Source organism: Bombus bifarius, unplaced genomic scaffold (genome assembly GCF_011952205.1).
Source record: "Bombus bifarius isolate JDL3187 unplaced genomic scaffold, Bbif_JDL3187 scf7180000008233, whole genome shotgun sequence".
Taxonomy (NCBI): domain Eukaryota; kingdom Metazoa; phylum Arthropoda; class Insecta; order Hymenoptera; family Apidae; genus Bombus; species Bombus bifarius.
The window spans coordinates 93,403-108,693 of record NW_022884528.1 but is presented as its reverse complement, the minus strand read 5'-3'; the positions used below and the strand labels follow the sequence as shown (position 1 = coordinate 108,693).

The 15,291-nt window shown below is 39.2% G+C and overlaps 1 protein-coding gene across 1 annotated transcript; it reads right to left on the bottom strand.

Moving 5' to 3' along the window:
• Window positions 1-612: 612 nt before the first annotated feature.
• On the bottom strand, window positions 613-11,316 carry LOC117211418 (odorant receptor 85b-like). The gene is made up of 5 exons (XM_033455256.1): window positions 11,277-11,316; window positions 4,312-4,448; window positions 1,107-1,337; window positions 905-1,018; window positions 613-816 (listed from the first exon to the last, which is right to left on the bottom strand). Exons 1-5 carry the CDS (start codon window positions 11,314-11,316, stop codon window positions 640-642), a joined length of 699 nt encoding a protein of 232 aa, XP_033311147.1. The 3' UTR covers window positions 613-639.
• Window positions 11,317-15,291: the final 3,975 nt, after the last annotated feature.

The following is a 15,291-nucleotide window of genomic DNA, read 5'->3' as shown; positions in this document are numbered from 1 at the left end:
GCCATTGAGTAAGACGTAATCTGTATCGTATTTCAGTATAGATCACACGCGATGAATAATACTGTCAATAATGACCAATGTTATGTATGTATCGTTTTAGAATTAATTTATTTGGTTACATTTTAGCCATGAAAAGTGGTAATGCTTCACATACACGCAGTTATTCGCGAATAATTTGAGAATACACTGTAAACGTATATCACGATTCGCTTTAAATAAAGCAGCTTGCACAAGCTTTATTATTTGGGATATCTTTCTTTTGTGCACTTATTTTGTGAAATATTAGGGAAATTAAATAACAGATTTTATTCGATTCATTAAGTTCAAGTTCTTCTATTTACATATCTCTACAAAGAAAATCAAATGTATCAGTCTATTAATATGATACTTCTGTTAAAATTTTCCGTGCCCCAATAAAACCTATAAAACTTTGAAACGATTTTTCAACAAATCAGTACATTGCGTACAAAACAGACACGTACGAAGCAGATGCTTTTAACATCTAAAAATTTTAATTTACTATAATTACATAAAAGCAAAATGTCCGTTTACATAGAAACTAATTACAAAAATTAAAAAAATAATAATAATAAAATCGGAACATAGGTATATTTTTACTTTATATATATTCATTTCATATTATAAACTCAAGTGTCTTACATTCGCAAAAGCCTCGAGAGAAAGGCAAAGAAACTTTCCCGCTGTTAATGTTAATTTTCCCTGTGATCGCAATATCATTAATAATATAACACGAGCATTTTGAGGTTTTAATTCGTACCAAAGAAAATTATATACAGATTTAGTAATATCTTCGCTCTGAAAAGAAGGTATATAAGTATTAGTAAACTATTACGTTGTATATAGTAGTTTATTTTGCTTTATTTCTTATATTTCCATTTCTTACCTTAGAAGTAAGATATTCGCCAGTATAACATAATATAAATGCTTCACAATTAACAGCAATGTAATACGGAAAGCATTTCATTATTATCACAGTCGCTTGATCCAGATGTGAAGACTATTATCAATGAAAGTCATTTGTTTTATATACACTCAGTTCAATTCTCTATCAATGTTACTGTTAATCATAAGTCAAATTCACTTACGACCACCAAAATGAAACTTATGAAACAGATTACTAACATATTCGATACAAATTGACATAACGATATGTAAGTGAAGATTTTCTCAATATTCTTTGAGAATTGTATGATTCGTTGATGTCTTCCAACGATGTCATCTATTATATATTTCTGCAATTTTTCTTTTTCACAATTATGAGAAATTTCCGTCAATTTGTAACAAAGTAAGTCAATCTGACTACCAACGTGTAATATCTGAAACGTAAAAAAATCTTCAGCTGGTTATTGAAAAATACCGCATAAATATTAATAATATGACACCTGAAATATTTGAAGCATCTAATATTTTTAGTATAATAATGTTATACACAGCTAAAATTCAGACGGAAATGTCACGCAAACATGATCAGCAGATAAAATATGGAAAAAATGGTGCTGACTTTAATGAACGTCATCAACATATAAATGCTTGTATGTAATAACTATTGACATTCAATACACAAGTTGACCCACGCAACTTGTAAAGAGCACTTTGTATGAAAAAATGTATTTTAGAATAATTGTACAGTTTGGAAAGTCATATTATGTGGTGCGTCTACCTTTTTATACGTGAAGATGTTTCGGAAATTTTAAGGTCAACTTCATTATTTCAAATGATATGTTATATTTTTAATGCCAATGTATCGGAGGACGTTGAATTGTGATGTCACGTTTCGCGCTCCACCCGAATCGTAACGTGAGGCAGTAAAGGAACACGTCATAACTCACGAATAGCGCGAACCACAACTTCAGGCAAATGGAATTCAAAACAGAAAACTCAAGAGAAATAAATGATACGACTCGTACAAATACTTATTGAAATCTGACTTAAGAATATCGAAATCAAAACATGGAACGATGAGACATCCGCTGACACGCGTCGACGGGAGGGCTTGCGCGCGCCCTCCCCGCCACAATACGCCACATCAGCAGAAACAACTAACTGTCACGCGCCAAAGAATCAAACATCGGCATCAGCAAAAGGTAACATCAGGTCAAGGAAAGTACGACTCATTATTAGCGGACATAAAAATTCTAAGAGGAATGCAATAGCAAAGTCTTCAGAAAGGAAAAGGTTCAAAACAGTTCCATGAAAACGACATCAGCGAAAAAAGGAAATCCTAACACTTCTTGGAAGGACATCAGCAAAAATGAAGATTGCAGCGTCTGCAGAAGTAATTACATGTCGAAACTCCGCATATTCATGGAATAACCCGTCACGTGACAATTATTCCATGATATCTTTTTGTATAAATAAGCGTAGCCACTTAGCGTTTCGCAGTTGTCAAGGATTCGAAGAACGCGTCTTTTACTGATGCTAGACTCTCATGAAATCTGATATTTTCTGTTACCGTTGCTAGACCCGCGATAGTATTTTCATCAAATGTGACAGTCTTGGATACGTTACGTTGGTAACATTAAAACATTTAGTATCTCGAAGCGATTGACAAAGTTCCTGGAATGTCCATCGAGATGGCTGATTTCGTTGAGAATACGTTTCGACATAGATGGCTCGAGCTGCTGTTGTTGCATTTTCGCCGCACGGACCATAAACTAACAGCATATCTTTTTTCGCTATTAATGTAATATCGTGATGTAATATGTTTACAAAACGTGGACAATAGAGATGTTAATCAGACAGAAAAGACGATTGTGGCTTAACTTGAACTATTCATACCAAACGTACAGAACACAGCGCAATCCACACTCTCTCGGCAACGCCACTCGCAATCTCCGTCTCCGCTCGACTCGCACTCGGCTCCTCGACTCGCACTCGGTTTCTCGACTCCCGCTCTGTTTCTCGACTCGCACTCTCTGCTTTTCGACTGACCCTTTCTGGCCGTTGTCGCATTCTGTTGTCCTTTTCCTAGGCCCACCGCACACGTGTTCTGCAGACGCTCGTAGCCAGGGTCACGTAGGTCTTTTCCACGAAACTATGCACTTGAAAAGACCGATGACACATTGATGGGCCCGACGGCGCCTCGGCTCTCGCGACACTGTTCATAGTTCGCCCGATATTGCCCAGGCCTTTCGTCCACGATACTACATTCGGCCATCCTGCAATAACATCTGCCCTCAGATGTTGCGCTCGCCCTCGCTGTCGTCTGATGCGTCATCTTCGGCGTTCAGGACCCAAGGCTTCATAAAATCGAGGTGTGTGCGGGTCCTTCCTTCGGTACTGCTTCACACGCTTTCTTCTTTTCTTGTAATTTCGCAGGTTCCCTTCTAGCTTACCTATGTTTCGCTCGGTTAGGCTACAGTCAAGGCAGTTGGATACCACGTGTTCGACCTTTTCGCGTAACCCCTTGAACCAGAAGTCCTTCTTGACCATAGCTTCTGTTTTGGTAACCTCGAAATGCCCACGCTCGTGCGCTTGCCTGACTACCTGAGCCCGCATCGCCTTCGATACTACTATTAGCACATCGTCCTCACACTCCTTATACAAAATATTGTTTCTTACTACCTGCCCATCGGCCTGACTGCACGTTGCGGCGTCCAAAATCCTACGGACTTCGATGTCCTTGTTCTGTGCCCTTCTCAACCGTGCAATCAGCCCGTCTTCACTCTCCGTTACATACATAGTGCTCGGCAGGGGGTTCCTACTCGGAGCATCTACATGCTGCATACTTTTCCCCGGCCGATGACACACCTGATACTTAATCTCGCCTAGTAACAAGGCCCATCTAGCCACACGCACACACAAATCTTTCTTTCTAACTACACCTATCGGACTCGCATACTCCGAGTCTGACGATTTGATGACACCCTCGTTTGTCCACGCTTCCATCAAATCATCTTCTTCCTTTCTTTCCGACGGCGCCAGTCTTCGCGGTCTTCGCGCTATCGGCTTGTCGCTTTCCAAAACTACTTTTGCGGTTATTCCGACGTCTCGCTTCTTCTCCGGCCTATACCCCCTAACGATATCTGGAATCGCTTCACGATAATGCGGTTCCCGTACGTGTGTTAGGTCTGTTTCGTCAGTCAGTTCTACTACGTTAACTCTAAACGCATCCGACACGTCTTTGTTAGTCTGTTCGTCAAGCCGCAAGAAAGTCACTTCGCCTCGTTTAACCCGTAACTCTACCTGATCCAGAAAATCAGTGCCTAACAACAGGCCGTGCTTCGTCAATATTTTGTTTGAGACAACGTGCAAAGTGATTGGCAGTTTACACCCATCAACCGTCATTACCTTAGTGAATTCACCCCAGGTCTCATTGCCAGCGGAACCAAAACCGTCGAACTTGAGCTTGCATTTACCTAGCGGTGGTGACCCTAACCTCGCATACTCGTCTGATCGAATGAACGTGAGATCACTACCCGTATCCACTAATGCCACAAATCTACAATCATCTATCGCCACTTCCTTCACATACTTCCCCTTTTCGGATCTTGACACTACGCAAGTCTCTTTCGGTTGTGCCGTACACCTCGCTGCAATATTGTTAAGGAAATTCGAGGATTTGGGAATACAAATTATTTGCTATATTTCCATATAATAGTTATACACCTATATTCCTCTCTAAGGACGTCTTGCACGCACGCTGGTTGCCAACCGACTAGCCTAGATTCTTCTAACATCTGGCAACAGTCTTTTGTCTCCACTGAGTCCTTGACGCCCTCTAACCCTTACACACACACTCTCATGTACAGTGTAAATGTATCACTTCCCTAACACGCCTCCTTACATTTATACTGTACACTTAATTTTATTTACATACTTGTCGAATTAACAAAATATTTAACATTTATCGCTTTCTTTACATTTCTCTTATTTTACATTCATCCATGACCTAAACCTTTCAAATTTCTCTCTACACAGTGCCTTCGTAAAAATATCCGCAGTGTTTTCTTCTGTACTTACTTTTATTATGTTTATCTTATTTTCCTTTACGTACTCGTGAACGTAGTGGTAATGAACTTCGATGTGTTTAGAATTTTTTGTAAAAGTTCCGTATATTGCTATACTCATTACTCCAGAGTTATCCTCATAGATTTTTACAGGGTTATCGTCTACATTTACATCGAAGATTTTCATTAGTTCTCTGATAGTCATTACTTCGCTCACCGCTTCCGATAGAGCTACATACTCTGCATACGTCGAGGCTTTTGTCACACACCTTTGTTTTTTAGACTTCCATCCAATTACATTTCCATACAATCTAATTACATACCCAGAAGTCGATTTCCTATCTATATGATCTCCTGCCCAATCAGCGTCCACATAACAATCTATCGTTTCGCATTTTTCATTTCTTTTATAATGTAGCCCTAAATCTCTAGTCCGGTACAAATATTTCAATATTCGCAAGGCATATTTAAAATGTGTCTCGTTACAACAATCTTGAAATCTACTCAGATAATTCACGCTATAACTTATATCGGGTCTGGTATTTACACTAATATACAGCAATGCGCCAATTAAATTCTTGTATCCAATGTCCTCTCTATTTATCTCAGCTTTTTCAATTTTTAAGTTGGTCTCCATAGGTGTACAGTACAATTTGCCGTTATGTAATTTATATTTGTTTGCTAATGATTCTATGTATTTCTTTTGGCTTAATCTCATTTCATTTTTTTAAATAATCATACTCTATATTTATTCCAAGATATTCTTTTACTTCACCTAAATCTTTCATTTCAAATCTATCAGTTAATAATTTTTTTTACACTTTGTATCTTCCCTTTGTTTTTACTACAAATCAACAAATCGTCTACGTATATTAACAAATAAACAACATTTTCTCCCTCTCCATAAGTATATAGGCACAGCTCTATATTGTTCTTTTTAAAACCTAATCTCGTCACATACTTATCAAAACACTCATACCAGTCCCTCGGACTTTCTTTTAACCCATAAAGCGCTTTCGATAATTTACAAACTCTATTCGTTCCGTCCGCATATCCCTTTGGTTGATTTACATATACCTCCGAGGTTACTTCACCATTTAAAAAGGCAGTTTCTACATCCATTTGCTCAATTATTAATCCATTTTAACAACAATATGATAGCAATATCTTAAAGGTCTGATTACTCGCCACTGGAGAATATATGTCATCGGCTACGTTTCTTTGTTGAAATCCCCTTACCACTAATCTAGCCTTATACCTGTCCTCTGATTTTTTCGTGTAAACCCATTTTACATCTAATACTTCTTTGCCTTTTACCCTTTCTACCAATTTCCAAGTTTTATTCTTATAGAGACATTCTATTTCCTTATCCATAGCCTGTTTCCAAACTTCATTATTTTCGCAACAAATCGCCTCCTCAAATGTACGAGGGATATCTACTTTACAATAATTTGCATGAATCTCGCAAATATTTTCCTTTTCTGGATACCTTACTGGAGTTTTCTTAATACGTGTAGATCTCCTAGGAGTGTTTGAGCTTTCAATACTACTATTATTTTCATCTTTCCTACCTTCTAACTCTTCCTTATCCATACCATCCAATGAATAGTTATCTTCGCTATCATTTCTATCTGCCTCTAATGAATTTTCCTCAAAACCGATACATTTAGTGTCTGTCTCAATGACCTCTACATGTCTAGCTATTGTTATTTTCCCACCTAATAAGACTCTGTATCCTACTTCACTATATCCTAATAGAATTCCCATATCTGCCTTCTTGTCCCATTTGGAAACTCTTTTTTGTTCTGGCCTTCTTACAAAAACTTTACTACCATATAGATGTAGATTTTTAACATTTGGTTTTTTCCCGAAGAATATTTCAAAAGGTGTCTTTCTTTCTATAGTATTCGCTAATATTCGATTTTTCAAGTATGCCGCTGTACAAACTATTTCCGGCCAGTACCTTTTATGTACTTTCGCTTCCGCTAACAAGCAACGCGCCATGTCCATCACTGTTCTATTATACCTTTCCGCTGTCCCGTTTAATTCATGTACGTATGTTGGGCAATTATTTATTCTTATACCTTTATCCCTAGCAAATTTATAAATTCGATTATTTAAATATTCTTTACCATTATCGCATCTTAATATTTTTAACCTCTTGCCCGTTAAATTCTCGGCTTCATTTACGAACTGTACGAAAGAATCAAAGACCTCATCTTTTGATTTTATACAATAGATCCTAGCTATTTTACTATAATCATCGATAAATGAAATGAAATATTTTTCTCCATTGAATCCGGTGGTCTTAAAGGGACCACATACGTCCGTATGAATAATTTCCATTATTTCCCTAGCCTTAGTTCGATTATTTTTGAAAGGTAAGTTATGCATTTTGCTTTCTATACACACCCTACATTTCAAAAGTTCCTTTTCAAATTCATTCGGTATGCCAGTCACTAGCTGCTCTTTACCCAAAATCTCTAAATATTTAAAATTTACGTGTCCTAGCATCCTATGCCATCTTTCCTTTTTACTCATACCACTACGTTCGGCGCTGTTTACTAAGTGCTTCTTCCCTTTCAATATACTTTTTATTCTATATGTCCCATTTTCTTTGAACGCTACAGCTGTAAGTTTATTATCCTCATCTATTATTTTCGCAATATTTCCTTTGGAAATAACCGTATTCTTATTGTCTGTTAGTTTACCTAAACTAATCAAATTTGCGGACATTTCTTTCGCGTAAAATACTTTCCTCATATTTATTTTATTTTGTTTTCCGAATGCTTCAAAATAACTTATAACATTCCCAACTTTTGTCGCTTTTATCGGTCTATTATCGCCTAAATATATATTTACCGGTTCTTTTAGGTCGATAGATTTATCGAAATAATTTATATTATTAATTATGTGATCAGTACAACCGCTATCTAATAGCCACACTATTTCGTTCTTACTTATCTCATTCGTCTCACTGCTGTTTGCTGCGTGCGCCGTTGCTATGCATATGCCTGCTCTTGAGTTTCCATGCTCGCCCGTGCCGGTTGTTGATTGACGATGAAAGTTTCCACGTCCTCTGCTCGTATTGCCTTTGTTCCCTCTTCCTCTGTTTCGACCACGTGTTGGCCCATGCCAATAGCCGTTACTGCTTTCCGCTTGGACGCCATTTTGACACTCTCTCGCAAAGTGTCCTAATCTTCCACATCTGAAGCATCCTTCCTTTTTTGCAGAAAAGGCGTTGGTTTGCCTTTCTCCTCGATTGGATTTATTTTTCTTCTCTGCTACCTCTATTTTATTTTTTACATACGCTACCGTTTGATTCTCTTCTTTCAATGCGTCTATTATGTCCGCTATGTAGCTGTATTCTTCGGGTAACGTATTCAGCATGTAATTCAGCTTTTCCCTCTCACTTACTTGTGCGCCCGCACTTTTTAATTCATTGATTAATTTTTCGAAATCGTTAAAGAATGATGCTGAATCACTGTAGTTCTCCAGTCTTATGTTTTCCAATCTCCTTCTGCATACGATCTGCAGTGCCGTCGACTCTTTCAAGTACATTTCATCGAACCTTTTTATTATATCATACGCCGTTTTTCCTTCCCTATCATACTCCAATTGTCTGTTCGATATTGCACTATAAATTATATTAATCGCCTTCAAATCCTTTTTGTCCCAGTCTTCATCGTCTCTTTCGTTCTTCATTCTAGTTGTAACAACCTCGCATTCCTTATATTTGAGAAACATCGTGATTCTTTGCTTCCACATTCCATAATCCTCACCATCGAATATAGGTATCATGATTTCCGATCTCTCCATTTTAATTGATTCTTCTTTTTTCCTTTTCTTACTCAAGCGTTCCTACGTGCTCGAAGTATATTTTTTTTTGAAAGTTTTTTTTTCTTTACTGAAAACTCACTCGCAAGATCGTAACCACGCACTAAGTATCTTGCAAAACTAGTAACCACGCTCTGCTACCATGTTAAGGAAATTCGAGGATTTGGGAATACAAATTATTTGCTATATTTCCATATAATAGTTATACACCTATATTCCTCTCTAAGGACGTCTTGCACGCACGCTGGTTGCCAACCGACTAGCCTAGATTCTTCTAACATCTGGCAACAGTCTTTTGTCTCCACTGAGTCCTTGACGCCCTCTAACCCTTACACACACACTCTCATGTACAGTGTAAATGTATCACTTCCCTAACAAATATGTCCAAATCCGCTGCACTTGAAACACCTAACACCTTCTCCCCTCTCCGGACACTTAACACTTAGATGATCCTCACTATCGCAAATGAAGCATCTTCTTTTCTTCATTGCGTCTACAGATTGACTGGGCTTCCCGTTCTTCTGGGTTTTAGCCGGCTTCACGATCGACTTTGCTCTGCGACTCTTCTGCTCTTCGTACATCACTAACCTCTTCCTCAACCCTTTGATTGACGTAGCGCCGTACAATACAGCCTTATTGTTCTCGTCGTCTATTATTCCATCCACTATGTATTCCACCTTTGCTTCCTCCTCCATGTCCACATGGCTGGCTATTTCGAGCATGCGGTACATGTAAGCCAAACATGCTTCATCACTCTCCTTTTTTGTTTCTTCAAGTTTCTGATGTACTTGCCTACTGTTGACTTTCCTCGAAAATTCTTTCACTAGCCCCCTCTTCAACTCATGCCAAGTCCTGGCATGACACTGGAAGCTCGCAAATATTTTCGCTGATCCCTTCAGCAGCTTCCTCGCGTAGACTGCCTTCTGCCCATCCGACCACATGCACGTATCAGCGACTTCCTCGAACGACTCGAACCATCGTTCGACATTTTCACCTTTGTCGCCACTAAACGACTCTAATGCATCTTCGACGTCTCTAAAACTCAGTGTCGAACCAACACATGTCCTTCGACAACATTCGTCACGGTCCTGATACACCCTTCGCGTACCTCTCTTGTATCCTCTTGCGTTTTTCTTGTCATCTTCATCCCCACTTTCGTCGTCGCTTTCTTCTTCCGACGACATGTCGTTACCATCCATGGCCGCTTGTAGCCGTGCGCGTAATTCTACTTTTCTTCCCGTCGTTTTTAAACCCAAACTAGCGAGGCGCTCCTTCAACTCCTTCGTATTCATTTTCTCAACATCCTCACCTTCGTTACAATCACGTTCAGCTCTCTGTACATTTTCTAAATCTCGTTGACCGGTTAGCTCTTCACCGCCCGTCGATCCCTTACGATACGATTGTCCAGCCCTACACGCCCGATTCAGCCTTGCAATCAGCACTGACCTCGCACCCGATATAGGGAGGTTCATTCGCGCGAGCTTACTCCTCAGCTCCTCCAGCGTCGAACCCTCTTCACCCGACAATCGTTCGTCCCCGACGTTTGCCATTTTTCACACTACACAAACTTAAACAGTCAACGATATCGTCTTTTACCGCACCGCGTACCGGTAAATTCACAACTAGCTCGAATAGCTCTGTTAAACCGTTTCGTTTTCTGTCTTGTCCAATCCCGGAGGGGCCCCCAAAATATGTAGTATCGGGATGTAATATGTTCACAAAGAGTGGACAATAGAGATGTTAATCAGACAGAAAAGACGATTGTGGCTTAACTTGAACTATTCATGCCAAACGTACAGAAAACAGCGCAATCCACACTCTCTCGGCAACGCCACTCGCAACCTCCGTCTCCGCTCGACTCGCACTCGGCTCCTCGACTCGCACTCTGCTCCTCGACTCGCACTCGGTTTCTCGACTCCCGCTCTGTTTCTCGACTCGCACTCTCTGCTTTTCGACTGACCCTTTCTGGCCGTTGTCGCATTCTGTTGTCCTTTTCCTAGGCCCACCGCACACGTGTTCTGCAGACGCTCGTAGCCAGGGTCACGTAGGTCTTTTCCACGAAACTATGCACTTGAAAAGACCGATGACACATTGATGGGCCCGACGGCGCCTCGGCTCTCGCGACACTGTTCATAGTTCGCCCGATATTGCCCAGGCCTTTCGTCCACGATACTACATTAATAAATTTCATTGTTGCTTTTATCTTACTGATATTTGTATATAAATATCGATGATAGCTTGAGTGCTAAATCACGGGTATAATAGGCGATTGCAATGTTGTAGGCAGTATTGGTGAACACGTAATTTTCACGTAAACACCGCTGCCTTACGAAAATCTTTGCTGATACTGAGTCACCACTTTGAGGTTACACGAAGCACAGATTCGTACAGCATCACAGCGTTTCTCCACGCCTTTGGATCGGTGAAGATTTGCAAAAATAAGAATTTTATTTTACATTTCTAACTTACTTTCGGATGTAGAATAACCTCCTCCTGATTGTTTACTCATATTAAATCAATAATTCATCAAATTTAAGTATACTTGACAAATTTTCATTTCGTCAAAAACGAAGCGTCAATCAAGAAACATTTATTGTATATTTCCAATTTGTGTCTTTCACGTAGAATTATCTCCTTTTCGCTAGTACCACCAATTCAATTACATTCTGTATAATGGTGGACCTGAGTTACTTACGTGCGACAATAGATGCCATTATCCATTCATCCGATTGCAAAATATAAGCACATTACAAATAGAGTGAGTTCGGAAGTTAATAGTACTTTAACATTGTTTCCAAGAGAACGGTTGCGTTGAGACCCATGATTGCCTTCAGATTTTTTATCCTCACGATGACTAGAGCACGACGCAATAAGAGAATTTCGCCCTGAATTGAAGGCGAAAGTCAACGTGCAGCTACTTCCTTTGCAGTTCTTACCGATGCAGTTCTTACACCGACTCGTAGGTGTAGAATAAGGCTATGATGCTCGGGAGAAATCATTTTTGAGCGCCCGATACATTTTGTAGAAATGAAGCGAAATTACTGCTTAAATATTATTTTCACTATTATTTATTATTATACTATAATAAAATTATTCTTAACTATTATTTTTATTCAGAATTTAAATATTTTAAATATTATTTAAATATTTTAAATATTTTTTAAATCTACAAACCACCACGGCGTATAAAAAAAAATATAAGTTCGGCTTCTTATCGTTCCTAGATAAACACCTTTCGTTGTTCACCACCAAGTCCGAAGGTGAACAAGGCTAGTGCCTCGTATTGTAGTCAATACGAGGGCTAAGTTAATTTGTATGTTTTAAAACTGGTTTGTCTAAAAACATGAATTCCGTGAGGTATCTTATTGTATCTCAATTGCCTTCTTTCTTCTTTATTCGCGGTATATGCAGTGATTATCGTAAAATGTTCACTTTTTTCGCTCATTATATATGTCGGGTTTACATTAGAATTAGGGTTAGGGGCGTGAAGCGAATCTTCGTTTGGATTACACGTCGTCGTTATGCAATAGAGAAGACATTGGCTAGTGTAATTACGATTACCATAGAACCGGACAAGTAACCGTGGTAACTAGATACTCGAGAAACTAATGACAATGATCCTAGGTTCAATAACGAATCCGCGGACAACGGGACGGTAGTCATACGCACTCGCAAAAATCTAAGTCGGATTCTGTGTTAATAATCGCTGACCGTAAGGAGTTAATCCTTTTTGTCGATGAGACCGCAAGAGAGAGAATGACTTTCCGTCCCGGTGATACCCCAGAGGAAAACTAGGACGGGGTGTGTCTAAGGACACGAGATCATCGGATTCGTCGAGGACATCCTACGTTCGGAAAGTAAGGGAAATTGACGTTGCTGCTAATTGGCCAATCTCCATATCGGTAGTTAGAAAAGGATGCTAGCCGCCCTTGAGGGAGGGTTGCTAGTGGAAGACGTCGTTCGTGGAAAAATAGGTCTCTCCTGCCTTCCCGTAACTGGGACAAAGACTGTGTATTTGTTGAGGGATTTTAGGTAACTAGATATTAGCGTTTATAACGGTCCTCAGGCTAGCCAATCACGTACTGCGGAGACGCGTCGGCATCTGGTAAATATCCTGCCCGGAGAATAGGATCTGCGTGTGGCGAGCTACGGGACAGAAACCGTTGGAATGTTTACTGCCACGTGTTGCTACAAATCTTTCTTTTAAGGAGAGCTATAGAATTACTCAATGCCTTTGTTAGATGGAGAGTTCGTCCCGTTGACCGCGGCTACGTTCGGCGACTATTTGTCGCTTTGAGCCCAAGCTCATTGTCACAAGTCTCAAACAAATACAATTGGGTAGAATGACGGCAAATCGTTTAATTACAACTGTAGATTTTAATTACAATGTTTTTATGGATTTTCCCGAGGTTTCAGAGGGAAGGCACCGGTGTCCTCTTATCTGCGACATATACATTGAAATTAATATTCAATTTATCTTATTTCATTTCTAACGTCCCCACTCATCAGTAAGCGATCTCGTGAATAGAACTCGTATGAGACTAGAATATTTCCGAACTTACAAACTTTCCGCAGATTAACCTTATCTTACAGCTATATTTGAAGTAGTTTATTTTCGTTTTCTAAATTATTTCGTTTAGTTCGAGTATATTGTGCTTGTCCGGGCGTTGACACACGTCTGTTCCAGGATGAGCTATTTACACACTCGCCCGCACTGCACGCAGAACGCATGTGTATTGTAGGATTTGTTATTTATTTAAAATGGATTAAACAGGAAATGATGGTTATTTAACGTAATACAGTAATGTGCTATAACTAAGACTACTAAATAGTTAATTTACAACTCTCATCACCACGGTTCCAACGCTCTCTTTCACGCGGACCACCCTTCTGGATAACGCTGACAATTCTCTCTCGTGTGACAACGCTGACCACACTCGGACTTCTCAACTCACGATTGACTGTTAATTCGTCTTTCTCCCTTAAACATCCCTTTAGCTCCACCACGTACGTGTTCCGCAACAGTTCGCGGCCATGGTCACGTAGGCCTTTCTTCCGCGTAACTATTCCATTGAAGTTTCCAGACCCATTTGGCCTATCGGCACTTAGGCTTTTTCGCAACATTGTTTATGGTTCACCCGATATTTCTTAGACAATCTGTTCACGATACTACAATATTTACGCCTTGCACGGCCCGAGCGAATTATTGCCTGCGCGTGCTGCGTGCCGTATAGGCACGTGACAATCCTTACAAATGTTATTATGGGACAGTTAATACTGTATATTAGAATGATGATGAATGGAATGATGAACTATAGATCGCAAATCGATCGATTTGTTGACATTTTTCCCAAGAACAAGAGATGTTAACCTTGAATATCACATTTTGCGGCTAACCTTTGTAACAAACCTTCATCGATCCAGTGGTGTAAAACACACCACGCAGCGTATGCAACGCATATACATTATGCTATATTTATATTATGCACGCGATACATACGCATAAAAATACATGAGAGATAATAATCACTACACAGTATGATATTCACGTACACAAATGAAATAAAAAGTAAAAGAATAAGAAAATGTTAAAGGTTCAAGGAAATAAATTATATATAAAAACACATTTAAACTGTAGCATGGACTGGTTCGTCCAACGTTTTGCTTTGGTTATCGAAATACTCTTATCTTTTAAAAAGCAGTGGAGTATGGTTCTTTCTGCTCTGTACATCTTTCACCTAGGGAGATGTCGCATTTCAGAGACATTTAGGTCAACTTCTGAATGTTAGGAACTAATAAACATAACCTAGAACTATGCATTTTTTTAATTCCATGTATTTAGTTTCGTCTTAATTTGACTTGTAGAATTACTTATTAAATTTTGTACCAATCATTGCCGCGTACGTGTTGCATCAATAAAATTTAATACAGAGGAGGAGAAATGTACCGTTTATACAGATAGTGTTGGAAGTGAGAATACCTTCCAGAGTTAGTACAGTTCAGAAGTGGATATGTTGATGAGGTGGCCTACAGTCGTTGATGATGATCAAATCGTAACACTAATTGAAAGAACTGTAGCGGCACATGAGCCAACGGAATATTTGAATCGGGAGAGACTCATATCATTGTGCCTTGGAATACCAACGTTGTTTTGGTTTGCAAAGTCTAAAGGTAAACGAACTCCGGACAAAATTTTATTGTCGTCATTTGTAATCGCCAACCGGAGTTACATATGAAATCTAACTTTGAACTTTTTATAATAACATCTGTCGATATAATAGTTGAATAGTTAACGAGTGCAAGAGTTGAATTGTTATCGATATATGAGTTTCGAGCGAGCGACGATTACGACCGGCATACTATTTCTGTACTTGCACTTATATTGATTTTAATGTAATTGACTATTACAATTTTACCACTCGTTTCTTTATAAAACAAACCAACACGTTTAAAATAGCGTCTCAAATTGGTGACCCCAACGTGA